General features: G+C 36.1%; 1 protein-coding gene across 5 annotated transcripts in view; it reads left to right on the forward strand.

Annotated features, from left to right (window-relative positions):
- The window catches only part of USP3 (ubiquitin specific peptidase 3), a 129,039-nt gene that overhangs the window by 63,702 nt on the left and 38,066 nt on the right, over positions 1-27,271 (forward strand). For all 5 annotated transcript variants that reach the window (XM_029236255.1, XM_029236252.1, XM_029236253.1 and 2 more), the window contains 6 exons: positions 1,258-1,389; positions 14,835-14,918; positions 18,049-18,130; positions 19,654-19,736; positions 21,295-21,408; positions 24,033-24,146. In XM_029236255.1, the coding sequence (XP_029092088.1) occupies positions 1,361-1,389; positions 14,835-14,918; positions 18,049-18,130; positions 19,654-19,736; positions 21,295-21,408; positions 24,033-24,146 (506 nt within the window). In that variant the 5' untranslated portion in view covers positions 1,258-1,360. The remainder of the gene's footprint in view (positions 1-1,257; positions 1,390-14,834; positions 14,919-18,048; positions 18,131-19,653; positions 19,737-21,294; positions 21,409-24,032; positions 24,147-27,271) is intronic.

The following is a 27,271-nucleotide window of genomic DNA, read 5'->3' on the forward strand; positions in this document are numbered from 1 at the left end:
TCATTATTTTTATTTTAACTCAGCCATATATACAATGGAATTAAAAATTCAGTTTAGTCCACTTTTGTGTAGAAGACCCTACACACAAGTCTTGGTTATGTTTATTACAGTGAAAAAAAGGGGGGAAAACGTGATCAAACTCTGAGTTGAGGTTAGTAGTGCCTCTGATGCTTCCAGGTTTCCTGGGGTAGAGAGGCCAGGCTTGGAGTTGATCCTCCTTACTTACCACAAACTATCCTACTTTCCCCAAGGTAAGTGTTGCTCCTTGTACAGTTAAGGCACATCATGACAAAAATGTCACCTTAACTCTCTGAGCAGGTTTACTTTGGCACTATTTAACCGACATTTGTTTTGACTGTTCTGAGTTTACAATTAGGCCTTGCCTTCTATAAATTGGCAGCTTTCTAGGAACTGGGAAGTTTTTGTTTTATGAGGGTCTTCAAGTAGTGGTCAGTTATGGCATTGTACAGTATTTAGGTGAAGGTGTAGATGAACCCTTATTTCAGTTTCATTTTGCTTTTTGTGATGAAATGATTTATTAAATCTGAGTTGGAAAGTGTTAGAAAATTTTTCTGACTGTAGTCAGCCTTTGATTATCTTTGCCCATGTAGTAAGAAATAACAGTTTATATAAGCTTAAGATAATTTCTGTTTTGTTTGGATTTCTTTTAAACAAACCTATTTCCATATTAGTGGAGTGATTATTCAGGCATTCAAATGAAAGATATGAAGCCATATTGATGAGAAAGAGATGGGAGATTATCCTGTTTCCATATCTGACTCTCATGTTTTATATTAAGCAGCAACCTAAGCAGAGCCTATGGCCCTGTGGGCAGTGATTGAGTAATTTAGTTTGCAGAGCTTGTCTTTGATAATAGCTGAGTTGGGAGTTAGCAGCCTAAGAAAACTTAAAAAAAAGAAAAAGGCTATATAGCAAAATTATCAGCAAAGGAGTTGATAAGTGATAATCTCAATGGTATTGAAACTGGTTTGCATAGATAACACCTTTCCTTGCCTGGTCCTAGTCTTGTGTACAATAATAAGTTGACTGTATTTGATTGCAAAAAAGCATATTTTAAGTACTCAGCTTAATAAATCACTAAGTGATGAATACTCTTACAGGATTGAATGCTCTTTATTAGAAGGAATTCTTTCTTATTCTGATTTGATAACCATCTAATTTTATTATCATCTCCTGCTACTTTAACTTCCCAAGCAATATTTAGATTAAAATACATTTTCATTTGATTTTTGTAAGGTATGTGAATGGCCATGCAAAAAAACATTATGAAGATGCACAAATACCCTTAACCAACCATAAGAAATCAGAAAAGCAAGAAAAAGCTCAGCACACAGTGTGTATGGATTGCAGTAGCTACAGTACATACTGGTAAGTATTAATATTATCTAAAAATGCTATTCCTTTACTATGTGTGTGCTGGAGTTTTCTCGTCGTCCTCACTCTTTCCCCTCCCCCCAGTCTCTAAGCCAGTGGGGACTGCCATTACTGCCTTTTAGTCCTGTTGGAATTCGCAGAGGACTGGGGGCTATCAGGAATGCTTTCCTTATTCATTCAGATGTAAATTTAAATTGTTCTTTCAACCTCTAGGTCTCCTCTTCTTTCCCATCCCACTAAGCTTCAGGGAAATGAAAAGTATTTGTTGTTGTTCATTATAATTCCTTTTCTTTTTTTGTTTTTAATTGAAGAATAATATGATAATATTATTATAATATGATAAAAACCCACATTCCTACTGTCCAGTTAAGGTTTTGTTATATAATCTTTAACTTCTTTGTTTAAAAAATTATTTTGACAGTCTCCCCTGTCCCAACACAGTTCCACTCTCCTCTTCTACTCTGTAGATAAACATCAAGAATTTTGTGTGTAGCCTTTCAAGCTAATTTTTTTTTAAGTGTCACATCCTTTAAAAGGGTATTGGAGGCCCTGTTCTCTCTTTGTAATACACTATACTATACATGTCTGTTTCATGTAAATGACAATAAAGTAAGAATTTTTCTGACTACTTTGAACAGGTTATTCAGGTTACAAGTGATGTTTAACAATCCATATCCATTCGGTATGCTCAAAGAGTCAGTGTATTTTACAGTTTTAACTTTGGCGTGAAGCAAATTTCTTTCCTTGACTAGTAAATTATGAATAATTCTTTATGGTTTTAATCATTTTACTGAATTCAAAAGGTTTCTGACATTGAAAGGAAAAAAAAAGCCATTTAAAGGAGCCCTTTTATTTTTGTTTTTGTTTTTGCCATATAGCCCTCGAATGTTACATGAAGGCAATACTGGGCAGGGATGGGCATTTAAAGTCCAAATATTGCTTTTGATTCACACTTTCTACTGAAGTTGTGTGCTAATCCTTTCTACATTATCCTTAGCTGCTTATTGTATTGTAGAAAGGTGTCCCATCAAAAGGAAGAAAAAAAGGTCAGTGGCCTACCAAGTTTACATTTTTACAGGTTTAACATTATTACACTGTGGCTATTGAATAAAACATTGTAAGGTTTAGTCCTGTAGATCACTAGTATTTCAGTGATCCTTTGTGTGGAAGATGTCCGGACGTGGAAGAGAGACAAGCTAGAGGTACATGAAGACATCAGTAAAAGTGAAAATCTTGGGAAGATTTTCTGAGCCTAGTGCTGAGTTTATTATTATTTGCTCTCATAAAACACCCCTTCCTACAAGAATTAAACATTAGCCAAGCTGTTAAAGTGTTTTCATTAGTTTCCCCCCCTTTCCCTGAGGACACTTATATACTAGAATGACACAGCTATCTAATTGACAGAACCATGTGTTTCTGTAAGGTTGTAAGTATTTCTCTTTAAACAGCAGGAATTAAGATCATTCTTGAGGTATCTGTCTCACAGTCATCATTGCAGGTCATGTCAACCTGTATGCACCAGATGTTGAAAACGTTCATTCTTCTTGATTTTTAGTTAGCAATGTGCATGAAATATTTAATGGGGAAATTTGGAAATACAATTAAATCTCTGTGTGCAGTGGGTTTTCTTGCTGTTGGTAAGATTATGAGGAAATAGTAACTCTTTGAGGAAATTTAAAGAATTATCTTGGAATTTTCCTAATGGAGTGGAATTATATTCGTAGGTCTCTTTAAAAATATAGACTATATACTTTAATGTCTTTGTGTATTGCATTTTAGAGGAATACCTTTATTAACTAGGACTGGAATTTAATTTGCTTTATATTGGTATAGTATGCTAAAGTACAAGTCATTTCACGGCTGAACTGGAATTAAATGACAGATCTTGGACCTTGGGGGAATATACACCGTGGCAGGGGTTTCTTGGCCAGTTGCCAGTCTTTTGTGTGAAGTTATACAGAGCCGCAAGTGTGTGGACTCCGAGAGCTTCTGAAATGCAGGAAGGGAGCTGCAGCTGGTCACATAACCATCTCATTTGTGGGTTTAGAACAAAATGCCAGGGAATCATCCTGTAGCATTATACTGACAGCCTAAAAGGAAACTGTGCTAGTAGTAAGCTGATGAAGCTGTAGTTTAAATTAACATTTTCCCCACACCTCACTATGATTAAGAAACAAAAAAGGATTTCTTCTTCTGTATGCGGTGTGTGTGTGTTATTTTCCAGTGCACCTTAGTAATTTCACTTCAGTTTGTAAATTTTCCTTGTATATAAATTTCTTGTGGTTACACTAATTGGTTTACTTTAGAGGTGTATTAGGTTTAACCTATTTGATTATTAATTATTATGCTTGTAGTCAAAATATTTTGACAATAGCTAATGTTAAGGCGCCTTTTCCATGTGCTCTGTCCTCTGAAGAAGTTGAAACATGCTCCGAGGCTTACAGTTTTTCTATCCTTATTTTCCCTTTTCCAAGAGTCCCTGCCTTTGTCCTGTCTTTGCATATCCTTTATGAGGTTATCATTGAGCACTACCCCCCTCCCCCAAGTAACTCCAGTTGTAGCTGGATGTAATCTCCCCTAAACTCACAGTCCTTGGGATACTTATAATTTCCTGCTGCATGTTAGTTATTTGTAAATGTCCTTGGGGACTGCAGGAACCATATGTCAGATCTTTGTATCGTCCACAGTACTCAGTGTCTGGTGCCGAGTAAGCAGTAGATGTTTGAAAGACTGAATTTTGTTAACTATTTTCCAAAAATGGGGAAGGTTATACCAAATCTATACTATTGTGCCCTCCTGATACTTTTGGAGGACTGAAGAGCTGCAGAACCCTTTTCCTGAAAAAGACTCAAATCACAGCCTATGTGAGCTATTCCATTTACCTCCCGAGAGGGACACCCTTGCAGAGCAGGTCCTTTCACTTCTGATATAAACTGGGCGTCCAGGAGAAGCACATATTAACCAAGCAGAACATAAAACGGGTCATTATTTCAAAAGAGGGAGAGAATCATTTTGGTTTGACACAAACCCACTCCTTTAGGAGACAAATGAAGATTTTAATAAAAATGAAAATCTTAAGACTTTCACACAAGGGCAGGTGTTCAGATTATTGTGTGTGTGTTCAGTAATATTTCCTTTCCTCCTACCCCAAATTCCCTCCCCCAGTTAATACAAATGGAATTGTATGTGGTATACATTATTGTATCAAAAAAAAGAGTAAAATTGATTGAGAAGAAACAAAGATTAAAATTAGGAACTTTTTTTTTAGAATTATTTTTGCGGTACGCGGGCCTCTCACTGTTGTGGTCTCTCTCGTTGCGGAGCACAGGCTCCGGACGCACAGTCTTAGCGGCCATGGCTCACGGGCCCAGCCGCTCCGCGGCACGTGGGATCTTCCCGGACCAGGGAACGAACCCGTGTCCCCTGCATTGGCAGGCAGACTCTCAACCACTGTGCCACCAGGGAAGCCCTAAAATTAGGAACTTTTATTTGACTTATTATGTAGATAGACATTTGGAGTTAATAGATTTAAAATACTGAACATATAACTTTTGACATCTGACATAGTCTTGTCAACTTATCAACAATAGCTGAATTTCTGAGAATTCAAAAGTATGAAAGGAGTATTAAAACTAAATTACTAGAATTTTTCCTTTCTGGTAGGGTAGTGTTTTAAAGCACTCCTTCAAACAAAGAAATATTATGAAATGTGAGTCAATTCATTTGTCTAGAAGAAAGACTTGTATTTTAGATTTTAAACACCTATAATAAATAGCAGTTTTAATTAAAACTAATAAAAATAAAGCTTTTATTTGTGGGTTTAAATGGATGCTGAATCATTTTCAAAGGCAGTTGTGATTAAAAATTAAAAAGGGGAAGATCTTTTGTTGACTATCCTTATAAACTTTTGGGGCACAAATTTTCAGTGTTGTAAAGATTAGAGAACAGGAAGAATTTTGTTGATTTAAAAACAGTATTTTGAAGTTTTATTAAAAAGAAACTTTTCAGCACGTGGTCTGAAAACAAAAGGCTGCTTCTTAATAAGCTGGTACTTTTCTGCTTTTAACAAAGGAAATGAGTTTTCTCTGCAAGGATTCTAATTTTCCAGAATTGGCTTAGTTGATGGCCACGCATTAGAATTGAATAAAAGAGAATTTAAAAATAAGCTTGCTTTCTAAAAGAGTTCTTTGGATTTAACTTTTCTTGGTTTGAAATAGATGAAGTCACTGGAATACCAGCTTTTTTTGCTTTGTTTTGTTTTTTGTTTTCTGTAACTATATCTGTCATTTATAATAAAGCTGGAGGTCAAAGTTTACTCTAGGTGTCATATTATGATGTTATCTATTATACAAGGGAATGAAAAGGAATTTAAAACTTAATGATCGATTTGCCATTGCCCTTTCTTGAGGGGTACTTTTTGCATTAAAGTTTTTTGATTTTGTTTCTTTGGTATTAGTATTATACATGACTTACTGTATAAAGATTGCCTTATAGCCAGTAGATTAAAGGACTTGTTCCTTTACTGTTGCGTAAAAAATTCAGGTTCATTTGTATGATGATTGCTTCTTGTTTCACGTGGGTGAAGAATGATTTGGTCTGGGAATATTTTCTTAGTGCTTCAAGAATATGATGTGGAGACTTATGACTTGGGTAGCTTCAATAGCACTTACAACAGGAATGGAAAAAGCTTTAGAATTTTAAAGCTGAGAAAGAGATTTTCTTTGTTTTGAGTGTGACACCTGCACCATATAATATGGTAGCAGTTGAGCAATTAAAAGTGGCTAGTGGGACTGAGGAATTGAATGTTTTATTTTACTTTAATGATTATGTTTAAATTGCCACATGTACTGGTAGCTACTATATCAGACAGTGTAGCCTCACACTTAAAATTTAACATTGAGTATATTAATATTATGAAACTTTAAAAACCTTAAGACAAAAATCTGATAGAAACTCCAAAAAGAAAATAAGTCAATTTCACTAACTAAAATAGTTGTAAATAAGTATAACTTAAAGCAAATCTAACCCAGTGAAATGTGTCAAAAAGAAAAATTATATAATTACTGAGTTAATTTCACTAGTCTGCCAACATATTCATTTTAAAGGGAATCCCAGATGATTGTATCATTAGAAGCAAAAATACATTTATAAATAAGGCATTTCTGATTTTTATAAAACTAATAACATTGAAATAAAAGGAAACTATTAAAATATGATAGTTCCCCCCAAAGAAAGCAAACAACATATGCAAATTGATGAAATACTAAAGCTATTTCCATTAACATCAGAAACAAGACAAATACTTCCTATCATCATTTACATCATCGTCACTATTATTAAACATTGCTTTGGCAGTTCTATCCATTGAAATAAGACAGAATAAATTGTTGGTATAAATATTAGAAAAGAACAAATTATTTCTGCTTTCAAATTATATAATGCTGAGAAAACTTAGGGGGACTTTAGTAGAAAACAACAAGTAGAATTAATTAATTTTGAGATGGTGATACATAATAAATATGCAAAAACTAATAGCTTTCTCTTCATTAGCAGTCATGAGTTAAAAATGGAAATGACCAAACAAAAAAACAAACATTCAACATAATGACCAAAACTATAAACTAAATCTAGGAATAAGTATTACAGAAAGATACAAAGCAAAGATATGGATCCTTTGTGAAGAAAACTTGACATTGTAAGCAGTTCCTTTCCCCCTCAAATTTTTACCTTCAAAAGTTTTCCTGGAGACAGGGTCTGATGAACATGATGGTCCTCGAACATAATGTGCACAACATCCAAAAAAATCAAAATAGCAGATATGTTGCTTTTATTCAATACATAAATATTCATTGAGAACCAGCTGTATGTTAGGAACCTAGTGTTTAGTGCAGTGGTCTCTAAAATAATGCACTTGAAGGTACGGGAGGAAAATAGCAGAACTTTTATTAAAACTTTTTATCTGGCAAAAATAAAATCATTGGCAAATATTTAAAATACCTACTGCCAGTGGTCTGTAGACTAGGTGGTTATGCGTCATGAACCACACACGGAGTGTCCTGAATCAGCTTCATGTGTGGCGTCCTCTCCCTTGTTCACTTTTAGCATTGTGCAGTATGTTAACGGTTTTTGTCTGCCTAGTTACATGGGTTTATTTAATTTTACCAAGAATCAACCCTCTTCAAATGGATACACATTTTAAAACATTTTTTTATGAGAAAAAGTCCTCCAAGATAATAACAGTAACAGTAGTAAGACAAATACTGGTGAACAAGGAAAAGGTAAGCTGACATACACTCCTACTCTGAGCTCATCAAATACATTACAAAGTAAAAATATTGGCTATCTAATAAAAACACAGACTAATCAGATCTGATAAATTGGACAAAAAGTTTGAGACTGTGTGAAGTATGAATTTATATCCATTATTATTAATGTCAAACCTCACCCTATGTATATATTGTACTTTGAGATACTAGTTTAATAATGGTATGAAGACATTTAAAAAGTTTATTTCATCTCTAGCTCATTCTTCTAAAATTTTTCTTTTTTTATACTATATGCATATTAATTTAGATTTACTTGCATATGTAATTAGTACAAATGTGTAAATGTGTTGGGGGTGATGGATGCTCAGTTTTGTGGCTTAATTTTTATCTGATTAGGAGCCATTGAAAATAATTTGAAGATTTCGTCTTAGTGGACTGGTGTTTTTCCTTTTATAATTAGGGAGGGCATGAGGCACAGGCTGGAAATAGGAAGGAAACAAGTGTTTCTAAAGTTAGAATTTTTAAAAGGAGGTAAACCCACATTAAATTTTAGGGCGAGAAAATAATTGAGCCATGCTGCATGTTTTAATTTTTGGAGAATGGGGAAAAAGTACAGATAGGGATGAACAAGTAAGGAATATTTTTTGTTGTTAAGCAAGTGAATGGTGCTACAGGGAAAATACTGAGGGAGGGTAAGGGAGTTGGTGGTGTATGGAATGAAAGCTTAAATCTAAACATAAAGCAGGTAACACTGAAGTGAAAGGGAAGATTGGGAGGGAAAGATGAGAGAGAAGAAAATTTAGGTAAGGTCGACATTGCAGGGACCATCAAATACTATAGTTTAATTCGGCTACAGATATCTATGCGTTTGAAAGTCACTGTATTTGGGTGGGGCAGAGGGGGATATCATACTAAAGGAAATAACCAAGGTTTAGAATAAAATATTAGTTGAGATGGAGGAGGAAAAAGATGGGTTTGGGGGAGATTATAGAGAGAAAAATATTTAGAAAGGATTAGGCATGATTAGATGCTAGAAATTAGAAAAAAAATCACAATCTTAAAAATGTACACATAAGGAATCAATGTAATGAAGAAATTGGACAATTTTGCTATTTATTAGAATAAGCAGAATTTGAAATAACTTGAGCTGTGATATTATCAGTTTTTTACCAAAGTATAATAGTAGTATGAATAATTGGTATTTCTTATGAAAATTTACCTGCTACCTGCTACATGTTCTCTCAGTGCAAGGTAATAAAATTAATTGTGTATCTTCTGCTCTGAACAGCAGTATATATATAATACCCTACTCTACATTTAACAGTTTATTAACCATTGGCTTGAAGTACTTTAAAACTACTTTAGTGTCATATTTGGTTCAAGGAATTTGGTTTGAGACTAATTTTTACATAGCTAAGATGATAGTATACTTTGCCTCAAGGTGTTAGAAGTAGAGAAAGATACCAGTACCTTCTCCTTCCCTGCCTTTTTATATCTGATTTCCTTATCTAACATCTCTAATATGTTGCCTGATATGACTTCTAAGTATTATTTTTTTTGTCTTTAGTGTTCAGTTTACTTAAATTTCCTTAAACAGTTCTTTCTTTTTAGTAGATACAGAAGTAAACGTTTTCCTTGTCTGACAAGTAGTCTGTTAGAGGTAGAGCTCATCTTTACTTGAAGAATCACCTAACATCACGAAATTTAAACTTGCTTAAGTGTTAATATAATAGCCTAAAAGTTGGTTGTGTAATATAGGTAGTTCCTGACTTTTGTTTGCTAGACATGTGAAGTCCTATTTATATGAAAAGATGCCAAAACCTGGACCTCAGCTCCAATTTCTCAGTAGAAAGATGAAAAAGAGGAGTAGAACTTTTTATATTATTTCAGTTACGTTTTGGGAACCAGGTGTATTTTCACCTTGCAACATTTAACCATATTTTATAACAATATTTATTTCAAAATGGGAAATGCATTCCAAGTTTCAGAGGAGCAATCTAGAAGCTTTGAAACACAGCCTACAAGTTATGCACTTTTTTGTACTTATTCCGGTGTAATCTCCTTGAAGGGAAAACTAAGAATAGTGGCTAAATTTTATTTGTTTTTCAGGTGTTAGAGGTAAGCATAATACTGACCTAATACCTTCAACACAATTGTAAACCAGGAAGAGATTTTTGGAACTTGTTTACTTTAAATCCTTCTTATTGCCTTGGGACTTTTTAATATCAGTATTAGTGGGATAGTTTCCAGTTTGAAAGCAGCGTCTCAGCTAAAGACTAAGGTAACCAGACAACATTTAAATTCTTATTTACTTCCTACTTTTGTTACTTATTTTCTTTTCACCTCTGGGCCAGGGAGGAAGAAGAAATCAGAACAGGGGATGGGGGCAGCTAGAGACGGGTGTGCTGTGAGGCAGCCCTGGTTACACAGCGAAAGGAAGCTGACATTTATTGACCCTCTACCACGTGCCAGGCGCCCCTGGACGTTTTGACCTGTGGAAGCAGGTGCTTTCCTTTTATCATCGTCATCTAATAACACTTGTATAGTGTGGTGAATTCAGACAGGACAAAAGTTAGAATCTTAGAAGTAAATGTCCTTCATAGTGACTGTAAGAAGATCTAAAAATGACTCTTGGCAATAAGGACAATTGTGAAAACTTAAAACTTTTTAAGCCAGTGAGAACAAATTCAGCCAAAATAAAATTGACTTCTTATAGTTCATTAAAGTTATATTTATTACCTCTTTATAATATTGGGTAGTATTATAGTAGAACAGCTAGTATCTTAGATATTTTCTAGGCTAGCAGTGCTGTGCAAGAGAAATAATTCGTCACATATGTAATTTAAAATTTTCTAGTAGCCACATTAAAAAAGCAAAGACAAACAGGTTGATTAATTTTAACTGTATATTTTATTTAACCCAGTTATCCAAAATATTATCATGTCAACATGGTAATCCATATAGAATTATTAGACATAGTGTGCATCTTTTTTTAATATGAAACCTTCAAAATCCAGTATGTATTTTACATGTACAGCACACCTCCATTCAGATGCTAACTTTTCGTCAGAAATGCTTGATCTGTATTTAGTCATAAAAATTGCAGTTAAAAATGTAGATTCCAAACACTATTAAAAATTTTCCAATAAATGAATAAAGTACCAAAAAAACCCATTTTCTTTAATACTTGGCATCTGTTTTGACACGACTGACTCATCTTTTTTAGAATAATTGAGCCCAAAGCAAAAGCATATCAGTCTCAAAACTGTATCTAATTTAAGTAAATCCACTAACTCTTGTAACCACTCAGTATTATCAACATCAAATTCAAAGGACCATTATATAAACTGAAAATCAACTCCAAATTTGTCCATATCAACAAAGCATTCTTCAATTTTTCTTATAGATTTTGCAGACAACTTACATAATGCCATCGTATTTAAAATCTTCTGTATATTTGTTCACATTGAAATGTGTAAAGTCATTATTGATTTGTATTATGAATAGTTTAAATTTTAACATAAATTCTCATACCTGTCTAGCTAGGTCACAAGCAAGCTTTTATTTCTCTCCTTGGATCTTTAAATTTAGCTCATTCACGTGCACTGTGATATAGGTGAAAAAATGTAAATCATGCTGTGATGTTTTCTCTTTGTTCAATATTGGCAGGTGTTCCTTTTGTTTCAAGAAAATCTTGAATTAGAGTTAACAGTACAGTAAACCTTTGTAAAATTCTTCCATGACTCAAGCAGTGAACATTGGCAAAGAACATGTAGTCATCAATTCATTATCTTCCATTTCTTTTAACAGTTCCATAAACTGGTGATGAGTCAGAGCATTTGCACATGTATACTGAACAATTTTAATAACTGCATCCATGATACAGTCTACTTTAGAGCACAGATATTTTCTATATGTTAATATGCAGTGGATCACATAAGGGAAATAATTCCATTAAATCCGGGTTTTTGATCCCACGTAGCAGGTCCTTGTCTGTCTTGATAGAAACTTTTTCCTGTCTAGCTGAAAGTGACAGATGTAAAAGATTAAAAAATATTTACAGCATGCGGTTGATTGTTTTTAAGGTTGCAAATAGATGAAGACATTTCAATTTGGAAGTCATTTGAAACAAAACGTACCCAAAGTATTAACTGGCCATTGTCTCTTGTCTTGTAAAACTCATCTAAAGCGAAAAGTAAAAGTACTTACAATTTTCAAATGTTGAATGAATTGATCTTGAATAATGTCAGAAAGGTCTTTTATTCACTAACAGTTGCTTGGTGGATCAACTGAAGATCTTTCACTTTTTGTAAAATATCCTTTTTGATCTTTATCTCAAATTCTAAAACATAACTCCCTTAACTGAAATAATAATTTAATGTTTCATCTCTCCATCTAAAAATGGTTTTCTTTCTTGAGCAAGAATTCAAGCTATTTTAAAGCTTGCCAGAATTACAAGCTCAAATCCTTAAAATCACTAAGAAACTTCTTTGTTATACATTTCATTCTGATTTCATTGATTGTGACAAATTTCATTGATTATTTTTTGACTGTAGAGAAGCAACTTATATTATTATGCATTTGCTGAAAATGACTCAATATTGTCTACTTTATTATCTTAAAACTTTTTACACAGCTTATTAATTTGCCTCTGCTGTATTAAATCATAATTGCCATTATTTATAAAATTTGTGATACACCTTTTCCACTCGATACTGCCTCATTAGTGTGCCTATGTTGTCAATTACACATTTGTGTGCAGTCTTTTTTTAAAAGTTCCAAACTTCATTTGGAAGTTAAAATTTTTTTCATTGTTAGTTTTTAACCCAGAAAAATAATTTATTTGTATTATTAAAATAAGTATTTCAGTTTAACTACCAATTACTATTTACATAGGTATCACTGTAACTCCTGCTGTCTGCAGAAAATATTCAAACAAGCACATTACAGCGCTTCATTATTGCATAGAAAAATAACTGAAACCTTCTGTTGACATAAACTAGACTGGTGATATGCTTATGTGTGATCCTAGAAATGACATGTGCACCCACACTGTGCACTGCAGTACATCTTATATGATGTCATAATAAAAGTGAAATATAGTTTTACGAAAACCATAAAGTATTTAATGGAAATAGATTTTATACTGCTTTAGTTAAATAAAATTTTATATCAATTAAAATTTTAAAAGATTAAAATGCATTTCCTCAGTTGCTTTAGTCACATTAGAACAGCTCTGGAGTCTAGAGAAACTTATTCACTTTAATAATGAACATTCAAAGAGATGAAGCAACTAGACCCAGTTAAGTCACCTTAGTTCAGAATGGAGCAAGGCCGTAAATGAATCTGTATTTCAATATATGAAAACGTTCCTTTAACAAATGTTAAAGGCTGAATTCATGTCACACCAAAAAGAATTACTTTAATAAGAAAAAAATCAGTTATTTCATATAATCTGAAACAATTTGTTTCTTTAAACAAAGCAACCCTTTTTTTTTTTTTTGTAGAAGCTAAGGGGTTTACTTTTCAATGAGATATTCTAGCAGCATGTAAATACATGAAAGATGATCTGAATTTGCTTTTAGACTTCATTCCCCAGATGAACACTAGCATTTGGAGTTATTTTTGTTTTGAACACTGGGTATTCTTTTAACCAAAATACGTGCATATATTTATACAAACATAGAATGAAAATGTAAGCAGGAATTAGAGTAACAATACAATTTCATTCTTTAGTGAATGCCTGAGGTTCATGGAGGAACCAAGTGCCTTAAACCCAGATTTGCAGAGTAGACCTTACCCTCTTAACATTTATGCTGACAGGGAGCAAGGAATTAAACCTTTTCACTAATTTAATTCCTATATGTCTTTGTCATAAAACTGATAAGGAATTATTTTCCTGCCATTGCTGGCACTTTGATCATAGAGAAACGGTCTAGGATGTAAAAGGTAGCTTTTGCTATTTGTAGAAACGTTAGGGATTGACCACGGGAGCTTGGAGAATACGTTAGAGACTCTTGATTGACAACACAGGCAGTCAATTAATGCGGAGGGGCATGTTAAATAATGACGTATATATTTTACTTAAAGATTTCAAAAGCACTCACCTTTTGAATTCTGTGAATAAGAGACACAAGCCATGCTTTTGTGTGTAATCTTTTTTTAAAAAAATTACTTTCCCCCATCCTATTCACAATTTTTTTATAGACTGGTTTCAGGTATGTAAGACATGTTTTTTGGATTCTGCTAGAGATGACCTAATTTTTACTAATTGCTATGCATTCAAAATTTTTGTTTGCTCAGAATGGCAATGTTATTGTCATTATTCTTTGGTAGTTATAATAAGTGGTTTTGTACAAAGCTGCAGTTCAAAAGAATATTTTGGTACTAGCTTGTAAGTTGTTTTTATTAAAATTGGCCTTATTCTAGGAAGAAAATTGAATGCTAATGTACAAGTTAAAGTTTATTATGTGTGATTCCTTATATTATTTGCTTATTGACTCGCTAAAACACACGCACACACACACAATATCAGTTTTAAGGAACATCTTAAATGTCTTTCTTCAAAGCGGTTATCGGTTTCCTGAAAGATGTAGCCACTGTTTTTGTTTTCCAACACCTTGGAATGAAAAGATTCATTCTTCTCAACCATCTGAATTCAGTTTATTTAAATTAAATTATGTGTGAAATATATGGATTTTAGTTTTTTAATTCAAATATCCCTACAGGTTAATTACTTTTTTCCTGCTTTTCTCTTAAATCTCTCCTGCCTGCAAACTCCCCATTAATTTGAGTTGGGAAGGATCACATTAAAGATTTAGGCTTCGTGCTACATGAACAGAATTGGTGCTTTGTATTTCATTTTCCATGTATTATGTACCACTGAAAAGAATATAACACGTGTAGTAGCGTATTTCATTTTTGAAAGAGGAATTGAAGAGCTTTTGAATAAAAATGTGTAAAGAAACTGGTGTTCATTGCCTACGTGGCTTTTTATAAAGGACTCTTGAAAAGCATTCCACTGTGGATTCCAAGTCCTCTTTAAACTCACCACTGACAGTAACTGCCTGCAGAGGCATGTGATCATCTTGGCAGTAGCCAGACCTTTTAGTGATTGCATTACTGTGGTTTCCTCAAGCTCTTTACACACATTGATTAATATTTTCCTTGCAGTTATCGCTGTGATGATTTTGTGATTAATGACACCAAGCTGGGACTGGTACAGAAAGTCAGAGAACACTTACAGAACTTGGAAAAGTAAGTAGTAGGCCTTGGGAAAGAAGGGGTGGAGTGGGGTTGAGGGGTCTTTCAGCATTTCTGAGTGAGATTTTTGTTTATGAGTTCCATAACTTCATCACGTTTTTAGTGTGATTGAAATGTGAACAAAGTAAACTTTGGAGTTGGGTATCTGAAAATGCCCATAGTCAGTGATCATAGCTCAGCATTTATTTTGTTTAATATTTGTCACAAACCATGTGCAAGGGCTCCAGAGCCTGTTTTTCAGTTATCCACCAACTTATAAGCTCCTCAGTTTATTTGCAAGGGGAATTTTGGTAGTGCAAGGGAAGGGCAAAAAATGATACAAAATCATTATAGAGTTACCTTTGATATTAGAAAATCCTAATCCAAATGTATTATGAGGTCTTCTTAGAAACTCTGAAATTTATGTATCAAGGGAAAATAGGTTTAATTATATTATTGTTCAGCGTGCATCTATGTGATAGCACAAGATCCTAGTTTCTTCTTTTCCTTTTTTTGTTAGGGGCAGTATTTATCACTTGAAAGTATAGGAAGCTGTGAAATGCTTTGTCATCATAAAGAAATTAAACTGCTTAAGTGAATAGAATTATTTTTTGCTATAGCCAAATAGGCTAGTCAGATAAAGCTCACTAGACCCAAAATTCAAGCAGTAAACAGAAACCCCAAGTAGCAATGTCTTTTGAAGCTGCAGTGGTTAGAAGCATGGCCCTGGAACGGTCGCTGACTCAGGTGAAATTTGCGTAAATCACCCCTAATTGTCAGGTGCCATCTAATTTATTTATTTTTTGTTTTTTAAAAAATCTTTATTGGAGTGTAATTGCTTTACAACATCTTATTTATTTTGACAGTCGATGTTATAAAAATGGTATTGTGAGAACATGCCACAAGTGAGAGTCCTTTAGCAAACTTACATGTGAAGCCAACAGAGTATTTTAAAATTGAGTGCTGAGAGGGAATAACCTAAGTTCTTTGAGTTCTCTGACTGTCTAGCTTTGGTTAACCAAAGTCTCTGTGCATGTCTCTGTCTAAATAGACTATAAGCTGATAAGGGAAGAATCGATTTCTTTGAAATCTAAGCTAATTAGAACAGTCTGGGTTTAAGTGCACTTTGGCTTGTCATCTTGGGGCTCCTCACTTTTTCAAAGCGCCTCCTCCCTTTTAATTTGAACAAAGCAGCAGGAGCATATCTAGGGTTAGAGACACAGGTATAGACACACGGATCTAGAATATTGAATTTGGTCTGAAATAATCACAATTAACTGTGAGGTAGGAGATTCCTGCAGTAATTTGTGTAAATATCACTCTTTGGTGTGGTGATGTCATTGTAAAGATCTTACTAACTTGATTCTTTGTTGTAGAAGTAGGTAGCTACCAAATTATTTCTTCCTGCCACTTATAGTTTTCTCTAAGAAAAGACTATCATCTCAATGACAAATAAATTCATCAGAACTGAGTCAAAGGGAAAACCGGAAGTTCGAGACCCTGCATATGCGTTTGTGCAGATGTTGAATCTTTTATTTCCATTTATTTCTTCGTCAGGCAAAAGCTGTCACAGACTCTGCCTTGTCTACACTTCTCCTTGGTCCCACTGAAAAAGCTACTTTGCGGTCCTTTTTCTATGTCGATAAACATGACCTAGATTTATTTTTATTTTTTCAAACATAGCCTTTACTCTGTAATGGAAGCTACAATGAAAGAACTATGATTACATTTGAGTTTTACTTTAGACTGTTTAGCGTATCCTCTGGAGAAGCACGGCGCACCAGAAACGTTGTATTGATCTACACTGCCCAGTATGGTAGCCACTGGACACACGTGACTATTGAGCACTTGAAAATTAGCTAGTGTGACGAGGAACTGAATTTTACATTTTTAAGTTTAATTAATTTAAATTTATTAGCCACATGTTGTGAGCAGCTACCATATTAAATAGCGTGGATCTGAAGGATTCTGCCATTTTGAGAATCATTGATGGTAAAATTTAATAACATTTTTAAAAAGCTAAATGCTTTTTTTGGTATAGGTTAAAACCAAAAGTTAACTATTAGGCATTGTCACAGTACATACACTGTGCTTGTGAGTGAACTTCTTTACTTACAGAATTTGTGAAGGAATAACTTAACATCGTAGTACATGTGGGATTATCTCTTCTTACCTTGTAGTCACCAGTACACTGAGAGGGACATACATTTCTGAAGACGTTTTTCCTAAGAATATTTTTAGATTTGAAACAGCTGACTGTCACTAGATCTGATGCTCTGAAGACAGTTCATGTGGAAATTTTGGAAAGAAAAATAATTATGTATTTTCTTTGGATTAACCTGGTACTTTTGGAAGATGGGAAAGAGTTGGTAGACTTAAAAAGTCTATATTGTTTAATAGTAACTTTCACTTCCTTTAGATTAGTTCCCCTGATACATAATAATTTTAAAGTGAAGATAGGAATTATTTCCTCTGAAGATAGGAATTACTTTCTAACAAATTTCAAACTTAATATCTCTTTCAATGAGAAACATTTAGATAATTTAAATTCAGAATTTATGTGCTAATTAGAATTTGTTTTAGAATATGCTTTGTAGCAGAGCTGAATCAAATGAATTGATATATGCCTATGCATCTATAATTTATTTATCATTCTGCAAACTCAGATTATATCATCATCTATTACAACATACTAACAAAATATGATACCTTTATCAAAATTAAGAAAGAAGTGGCATAGAATTTGAGACTTAATGTTAAATCTCAGAATAATCATGTCAGACCAGTGTTTTTCTTTTTTACGAGTAGTGGGTGTTCTCTTGTTTGAAGCTTCACCGTTGATTAGGTAGATAGAGCGGTGGAGGAGAGGGACTGTCCATCAGACCACATCCACTTGGCCAGCGTTTCTGGGAAGCGCCCGGGGGGTGGCAGCTTCCAGTCCCACCCTGCTGGAGGAGCAGTGGGGATTTCCAGGGGAAGTGGAACTCCTCAGTTACTTGAAACACTTGTGGGCCACAGTGGCCTAACAAGTCACTTCCAGGGCTCCATACCCTAGATACTTAGAACAGCCATGTTTACTCTGTCTTGCTGTGTAGTGTTGTGTATGTATGAACGTCTTTTTGACTGTCTGTTTGTGCTTTAATAGCTCAGCTTTCACAGCTGACAGGCATAGGAAAAGAAAACTTTTGGAAAACTCATCACTGAACAGCAAGTTACTAAAAGTAAATGTAAGTAATTAAAATGTATTCAAATATAAGAATTGGTTGAGCTCTAGTCACTGTTTGATTACAGTTCTAACATTAATGTTGCCCTTTATAAACTTTTATAAATGTATGCCTTGGATTTGGAATATTTTACAAAATGTTTGCCACTTGTACTAATGATTCTTGACGTGACTGAATACCCCAGCGAGTCTGTGTGTCAGTGCCTTCCTTCCATCAGGATGACCACCGTGCTCCTCTGCCTTAGGAGGCATTTGTTCTTAACGCCTACTCATGTACCTTATTACTCCATCTCTGTAGGATCCCAAAGATCCTTGCTTCCTTCTGTTAAAGGTCCCTAGTGCAAATTCTACGGGTCTGGGGCTTCCCTGGTGGCACAGTGGTTAAGAATCCCCCTGCCAATGCAGGGGGCACAGGTTCGAGCCCTGGTCCGGGAAGATCCCACATGTGGCGGAGCAACTAAGCCCGTGTGCCACAACTACAAGCCTGTGCTCTAGAGCCCGTGAGCCACAACTACTGAGCCTGTGTGCCACAACTAGTGAAGCCCGTGCACCTAGAGCCCATGATCTGCAACAAGAGAAGTCACTGCAATGAGAAGCCCGTGCACCTCAACTAGAGAAGGCCCGCACGTAGCAACAAAGACCCAACACAGCCAAAAAATAAATAAATAAAATAAAAATCTTAAAAAAAAAAAATGCTTTGGGTCTGAAGTTTTGGTAAGTTTTTTCCTTAGGGCCTTCATTAATACAATTTCACCATAAAAGAATATGCTTCCTCATTCTGATACCCATCTCTCTTACCAAATGTATGGCCATTAATGGAGTAACAAAGCTTAAAGATGACTAAATATTGTAAAATATACCAGTAATTTTGTCCTGCATCTACCTCTCTGCTGTCATGCTAGCTGTGTTTAGACACACAATTAAGTATTACAATTTCGTGGAAGAAAGAGCTAAAGTGATGCTTTGGGTTGGATGGGTAGATTCACTAACCATCTGTAGTACTCAGACATCACAGTGCATTTGTACAGCTAATCAAGAAACAAAGCCTTAGTCTTTAAGGGAAGTTCAGGTCGTTTTTTCAGATTGATATTCCATTGCTAGGAAAACATGTATTGGTCATTTGCATGGCTTAGAGTTAAAAGCTGGGGGACAGAAATACTTGGCATGTTTGTATTTTTTCCAATTTGTAGTAGCTTTAATAGAGTCTTATGACGGTGTTAAGTCTTAAACTTATTTAAGGATCTTCCTGGTTTTTGCACTGTGTACTCCACAGTACTTATTAATGGTGACTTCCTCATAAACGTCCATTTAGGACAATCCTAGGATCAGAAACAGCCTTCCAAAAATATCCAGACACGTTTACAGAGAGTAGAAAGAGAATTTGAAATATTTGTTGGACTGAAAAGTATCAATTCCGAACTGGCTTGTTGTTAGAGTTTCAAATATAGGCCTTTGTTCTTCTTTGATGTTGAAACAGTTGGCCTTCTCTTGGTATTACTGAAGGCCACCTCTTGTTCCATTTTACAGGGAAGCACCACTGCCATTTGTGCCACAGGCCTTCGGAATTTGGGGAACACGTGTTTCATGAACGCCATCCTTCAGTCACTCAGGTACTGTTACAGTCACAGCTTAAGTATCTGACGTTAGCTTCTGGTGGAATGGTTAAGAGCAAAGGCTCTGGGTTCAGATCCTGTCTCTGCCACTAACTCTAGCCTAGTAACTTGGGGCAAGTTACCTCAGTTCCCTGTGCCTTAGTTTTCTCATCAGTGAAATTGGGGATAATAGTCTACCTCACGGGGTAGTCGGGAAGATACTATATAATTTACATGAAGTGCTTAGAACAGTGCCTAGCAGTAAATAACTGTTAGCTGTTATTATTTAGTTCCTGTTCCTTCTTGAATAGGCTTGAGCACAGGCCAGCAAACTTCTGTAAAAGGCCAGATTAAATAAATATTTTTAACCTTTGCATGCCACATCCAGGCTTTCTCACACATCTTCTCCTCCCTTCAACACCCCTCTCCCTTTTAAACAACTCTTTAAAAATAATAAAGCTCACTTTAAAAACGTAAAAGCTCACTGGCCCAGGGTCAGATTTGTCCTGTGGGCCATAGTTCAATCATTAGTTGAGTCTTAAGCATGGTCATAAGATCAGATGTTTAGAAGATCTTCAAAATGTAAGGTGAGCAGGGACTTCCCTGGCGGTACAGCGGTTGACTCTGTGCTTCCACGGCAGGGGGCTCGGGTTTGATTCCTGGTCAGGGAACTAAGATCCCACATGCTGCGTGGCCAAAAAAAAAAAAAAAAAAAGAGTAAGATGAGCAGGAAAAATAAAATAGACAACAAGGCTGACCTAAGTTATACAGAAGAAATTATTTAGAAAGTTGCATACTTTTAGATTTTAATGTGGTATCAAAGACCACAGTAAATTATTTTCCCAAGGCCACCTTGCTAATGAGGAACAGAAGCCATGTGTGATCTCTCCTTAAAGGTACTGGCTCTCAGCTTATCTAGTCTTGCTCAAAGAAGAAATTCTAGTCACTACCGAATTCTCCTTGTTACTCTGTATACTGTATTTAAACAGTATGGTTGGTTTCATGGCTTTTATTTGAGGAAATTATTGAAAACTTGGGAACAGAGGCCCTGAAAAGAAAGAAATGGTGACAGGCTACAGATGGGAAGGGGGAATTGAGGATTTCTGGAACAGAGATTTTGCTTTAAGGTCTTTGTTTATTTTTGCAAAGTCATCTACTTATATTCCCTTTTAAAAAAGTATTTATTTATTTGGTTGTTCTGGGCCTTAGTTGTGGCAGGCAGGCTCCTTAGTTGTGGCTCCAGGGCTCCTAAGTTGTGGCATGCAAACTCTTAGTTGCAGCTTGCATGTGGGATCTAGTTCCCTGACCAGGGATTGAACCCAGGCCCCCTGCATTGGGAGTGCAGAGTCTTACTCACTGTGCCACCAAGGAAGTCCCCCTTATATTGTTTTCTTGGAGTAAATGAGGAAGCTTAATGAAGAAATGCAATGTTAAGAGATTGCATTGAGTATCATTTGAATGAGAAATTGAAATATCACATTTTCAAAATCCATATACTGTATAGGTCTCATAGTGCTTTCTTTACTTCATAGTACATTTAAAAACTAATAATGTTTTTCCCTTCCTTTTAAAATAGTAACATTGAGCAGTTTTGCTGTTATTTCAAAGAGCTGCCTGCTGTGGAGTTAAGGAATGGAAAGACAGCAGGAAGGCGAACGTACCATACCAGGAGCCAGGGGGACAACAACGTGTGAGTCTAAGAATATGTCCTTTCTGGCTTTGAGCTACAGAACAAATGACTCTTACTGGTGATTTCCACTGCATTATCTGAGTTAATAGGCACGTGCATTAAAAAAAAAACAAACACCAAGACAACTCTCAATTGTGTTTAAGTATCTAGCTAGCAATCTTAATAATTGTTAGAATTCTTTTATTTCTATTTACCTAGTAGGCAGGACAAATGTAGCACTCCGCTTGTTGAGTGTGTGGATTTGGGCATTCTAAAATTGACATCTATGAAGAAAACACAGTTTTAGGTATAGACCGGCATGAATATCATTAGTCTTTGTGAATTGATTTGTCTGATAGGGTTAGGTAAACCTGTCTTGGATAATTACATTAATTTGTAGTTATCAAATTAATTACAGAGCAGTACTGTCAATTTTTAGCTGGTATGGAAGGAGAAAAAAATTGACAAGTGATTATTGAGAACCAAACCAATATATATTCAAATTCAGTGCAGCCACGCTCTCTTTGGGGTTCAGAAAGATTTATCATATTATCATGACCGTAAGGGGTATCTTAACATTACTGAAATAGGGCTACGATTTATCATCTGTATGTATTTTAATGTAATGTTTTCCCTGCCTGCCCATCCCTGCTCCCACACACCCCATCCCCACACATTCTGAAAAGCCGTCTTATAATCTGACAGTGTTCTGCCTAGATGCCTGAGGGAGGATAGGATAGGCCGTGTTGGAATAGTGTGTAGTGTGGAGTATGCAGTGAAGCCAGGCATTGGAGCAGGGATGGAATGATATCACTAGAAGTGGTGTTTTAAGAGTTTACTTTGGTAGCAGCATATAGGATGAGCTGGAACGTGCCTGCATTCAAGGAGGCTTTTCACTTTATAGTCATTGGTTAGAGGGAATAGCCGTGAAATGAAGAGGAAAAAATACATGTGCACAAAAGTTAAGGGAAGAGTTAGTAGTACTTGATGCATTAGTGTCATTTAGGGTTTAGTTACGAATTATAGAAATTGCCGCTGGCCATTTTAGGCAGAAAAGGAATTTATTGAAAGTCTGTTGGTGAGCTTACCATTAGTGGATGCGGGGGAAATCAGGTCTGGAGTCTAGGCATCCATGAGGGTGTCCCATTAGGACCGCTGTCCATGCTGCACCGAAGTTCCCATTGCCAGCACTGCTGGAGTTGGGTGCTGGGTGGATGCTGCTGTTACTGCTCGGCCCCTGCACTCCTGACTGTGCTCTTTGCCACCAGAAACAATCTGGCACTGTTCCAGCTTCAAATAGGCATACCCAGGCCGTGTACCTGAGTCCTGGCTTCAAGGGGGAGCGGGTGGGGGCTGAGAGAGCAAGTACCTGGCCTTTTCAGCTTCCACAGTAGGAGGCAGGCTTTGACTCTTAAGGTGGGGTTCCTCAAACATAGGATGAGGGTTCAGGTACTAGGAAGTAAAAAATATGATTTGTATCTCAGGAACCTACTGGATAACAGGGGTTAAGAAAGAAGATAGTGAGATTCTCTGTGATGTCAACCAAGTATCCACGAGTATGGTAGCTGTATTGACACATACGGTCATTGAAGTTGAGGAGGTGTATAAACTTACCTACATGCATAGAAGACCAAAACTAACGGTGACTTAAACATCCGTGGTTTATCTTCTCACATAAAAGTTGGAGGTTATCCATCTAGGTTTGTTTCACACAATCATTGGGCTCCTCTGGCTTTCTGTCCCACCAGCCCTGGGTGAGACTCTTATCCACATCATCCACAATGGTGCTGGCGCACCACCGTTTCGTCCTCATTCTAGCTGGAAGGAAGGGGTGAATGAGAAGGACCACTCTTTCTCTTTAAGGGAATTTGTCAGAAGTTGGGCACACTCAAAAATTGTTTTTTATTCCAGGAGCTCATGTGCCAAGAAAAAAATGGATTTTTTTTTTATTCCAGGAGCTCATGTGCCAAGAAAAAAATGGAAGTTGTATTCCTGTGAGAGAAGGGGCGATTGGAGACTGAGGGGCCGTAGGGAGAGTACGGAGAGCAGGTTTAGGACACAGTGAGTTAGAAGAGACAAGAGGGCAGCCAGTAGAAAATTCCTGTTGGAACCTGGAGACAGCTGAGTAAAAGTGGTCATGAGAAAAATCTGGAGTTTAGATTTGGATTTGAGAGTCATTGGTATAGAGGTGAGTGTTGAAGCTTTGTGGCCAGATGAACTCTGCGGCAGAGATGAGCAGTCACGCACCGAGGTCTGGGGAGTGCGCTCCTAGAGAGTGGCAGGAAGGAGAAAGGCAAGAGACGGAGAAAGAGATTCTATTACTTGTTTTATGGGTTTTTTTGAAACATTTCATCCTTAGGTAATTTGATTTGTAACTTATCCATTGCTTTATTTTACAAGTATGGCAGTACTTTGGCATACTCAGAGTTCACCATATAGTTAAAAAACTAGTTTTGTCTGTAATCACTGCTATTTGTATGGGTTTTGAGATGCTGTACTTAGCTGTCAGGTTGAGTTCAGAAGAGACCAAACTCTTACTATGTTTTCATTTTTTATTTGTGGATTTTAGACAGTTTGGCATTATGTATCGAAATAGCAGCCTCTCACTAATGCTGAGGGTCTCATCATCCCCTGCTCTTTTCTAGGTCTTTGGTGGAAGAGTTTAGAAAGACACTCTGTGCATTATGGCAAGGTAGCCAGACTGCATTTAGCCCAGAGTCCTTATTTTATGTTGTTTGGAAGATTATGCCGAATTTTAGGTAAGTATTATTTAATGAAGGATGTTTAAAACATTAATATTAGTCTTTACACTGTTCCTGAAACAATTTCCAACAGTGGTGGTATTCTCAATAATGAAACCAGTGTTTTGTTTTTTAAGGAGAAGAGCAGAAGTTGGATATATCCTACTAGACAAATGTGTTTAAATAATAGACCTTAGAAAAATCTTTAACAAAAGGCAGGGCATTTTGTTGTTATAAAAACAGAGCCCTTATAAATAACTTACGTGCTCTAGGTAAAACATACTGGACAAAATTTCCTTGATTTTTTCAAAATCTTATACAGAGTAATTATCATCATACACCGTCCTGTTATTTCAGCTAAAAAAAAAAAAAAAATCCAAATGTAGTCAGTAGAAAACCATGGTATCGTATTCACTGTTCTGGTCTGGGTTCTGAAGACCTTACAAGACTGTAGTTAAGTCCATTGGGATTCATTCGCTTTCCAGAAGGTAACACAATTAACACATCATCTCCTAATGTGGTTATAGCGTCACAGCGTTTCCCGTGTTCTTTATCTTGTCTCGCTTGAGTGGGGAAACAGCCCTGCTGTCAGAGAAATCTCCCTCTTCTCCTAAGCTAGTCCTCCCCGTAGGTAACAGCAGATCTGAAGCACTACGGGTGCTTGACAGCAGCCTTCACCACCTTCTGCTGATTTTATCTTTCTGAAGCACGTCATGGTTCTTACTAGCCATGATTTTGGCGCCTTATGTACAGCCCTCTCTTTCTTTTTTAAAACCAGCACGCTCTGGTAAAACTCAGCAATACATCTTGCTTTACTGTCTCAGAGTGGTTTAGATATATTGGTAGTATGGAGAAATGTCTAAAGGGTAACAGCTTCAAAGGACTGTAATTTGTTGCCTTGCCATAAGAGTCTAGCCTTGAGGATCAGATGTAATTGACTATTGTTAACCCTGGTCTTTGTTTTGAAGGAAATTTCTTTTATATTTCATGTTATTTAAATCTCTCCTGAGAAGGAGAGAATCATTTTGTAAGAATTTTAGAATTTCCTGACTCTAAATAGGAAAGGTAGAAATGATTAAGTTACTGCTAATCACGTCTGGACTTGATACAAAATTTCTAACCATCACCTACTTAGACTCTTGATGGGGATTTAATCTTTGTGTTTGGTTATTATAAAAATTGCTTCCATTTGTTGAATGTCTATTATGTGTCGAGCACTTTCGGTATTTTATATCTGACCTTCATTAAGAAACACAACAAAATTCCCATCAGGGTAAGAAGTGTTAGCCCATCTGAAAGAGGACGGAACTGAGACAGAGGAGAGTAGTTTGTTCAGTTTTATACATCTGGTAGGCGTTGGGACCAGAATTAGAACCCAGGTCTTCGAGGTGTTGGTCAGCGATAGACGTGTTAACAGTAATTTGTCCACGTGCCCCCAGTGAGGCCCACCAACCACCTTTATACTCTTCTACTTGGTTCCCATGGTGACTCAGTTCCCTCTTCCTCTAATAGAATTCTACTTTTCATCTAAATCTGCCCGTATCTCTGTTCTTTCTGGTTTCTTTAGCCCAGCTGTGAGCATGATTTCGTTTTTAGCTGCTTAATTTTACTCATTCTATTATTCCTACCAATGAAGGGAAAGAACTTTTGGAATAGGTAACCAGCTTGAGAAATTCGGATGGCGTTTCCGGAGTGATTCCTATCACATATGAACTCTTAGATTTCCTTAACGACTGATCAGAATAGGATGTCTGTGTGTGTTCTTAGCAGGGCTTTCTCTTCGTTCTGTAGTAATTCAGATTGTTCCTCACTTTCATGTAATCGGGGAATAATTTTCTCTTGGTTAGCTCTAGATCTTGAGATTATATCATGAATAAAGTTTTAGTGCAGGGTCACTGCACAGTGCCCAGGTGTGAGGTAGGGTTTTCTTCTCGTAATTGTTACTCCTATTATGTGTACAGGGTAAAAGTTCTTAGAACATGCCGAAGTGGAAATGCAATGGGGTCTTGAATTATGTTTGTATTTATAATCCCAAAGTAAAATTTTTTAAAGTTTAGAAAGCCCATTTTCCTTGATTAACATGTGACAGTATCTAGGGAGTGTGATACCTTGGAATAAAATAAGAGGAGCCTGGGGAGTTCCCTGGTGGCCTACTGATTAGGATCCCGGGCTTTCACTGCTGTGGCCTGGGTTCAATCCCTGGTCGGGGAACTGAGATCCCGTAAGCTGCGCGGCATGGCCTAAGGGCGAAAAAAGTGAGGAGCCTGAAATACAATCATGCATGTAGAAGTAGGAACAACTTTCCTCTATTAAATAAACAAATAAATGCAGAAAAAAAAGTACCCTAAATGTAATCAACAGCTTTGGACATAGAAATCATCAGAGCTGTTCTTTCTCTTTTCCCACCCAAACCAAGAGCCAGTCACTTAGCAGGGAAACTGTTCCTGAGTTTGAACTTCCCAGCAGACATATATCTGCAGACATATATCTACTTGCCACACTTCTTATGGCTTCCTAGCATGCCCAGCTTTTCCTGTCCTTTCTTTTTTCTTTTTTTGCGGTACGCGGGCCTCTCACTGTTGTGGCCTCTCCCGCCGCACAGCACAGGCTCTGGACGCGCAGGCTCAGCCTTCCATGCCTGTAAAAATGTAGGCAGTAGTCTTTCCTATCCATAATTTTATGAATGTACTTTAGATATCATTGCTGGATTTATCTACATAAACCTCTGTTACCTTCCAACTATACCAGCTTAATTTTCTGTCAGATTTCATTACTGTTCACTTGTCATTGATCTGTATTAGTAGAAGAGTTCCATAGAATTTCCTGACTGAATATAGTGTAAGAAGTAACCTCAGAATATGTTGCTGTATATATTAAAGTTTTAGGCTAGAGCATAATTATAAGTCAATGCGTTTTAAAGTTTTTATTTATTATTTAAAAAATCTCTTGAATCAGAGATTAGGATGCAAGTATAGAATGCTATACATCTTTAACTCTTTAGATAAAGTTTTTCTTCCTTTCAGCCAGTGTTTAAAAATTAGTATCTTTCAGTCTAAAGATTTAGTTTTAAATTCCTTATTTCTTGTAATGGTGGTTTAGACCTAGTTTTCTGGTGCAGGTTAAGATGTGAAATTTTAACATTT

This window comes from Monodon monoceros, unplaced genomic scaffold (genome assembly GCF_005190385.1).
Source record: "Monodon monoceros isolate NGI ecotype Baffin Bay Population unplaced genomic scaffold, NGI_Narwhal_1 Super_Scaffold_21, whole genome shotgun sequence".
Lineage (NCBI taxonomy): Eukaryota > Metazoa > Chordata > Mammalia > Artiodactyla > Monodontidae > Monodon > Monodon monoceros.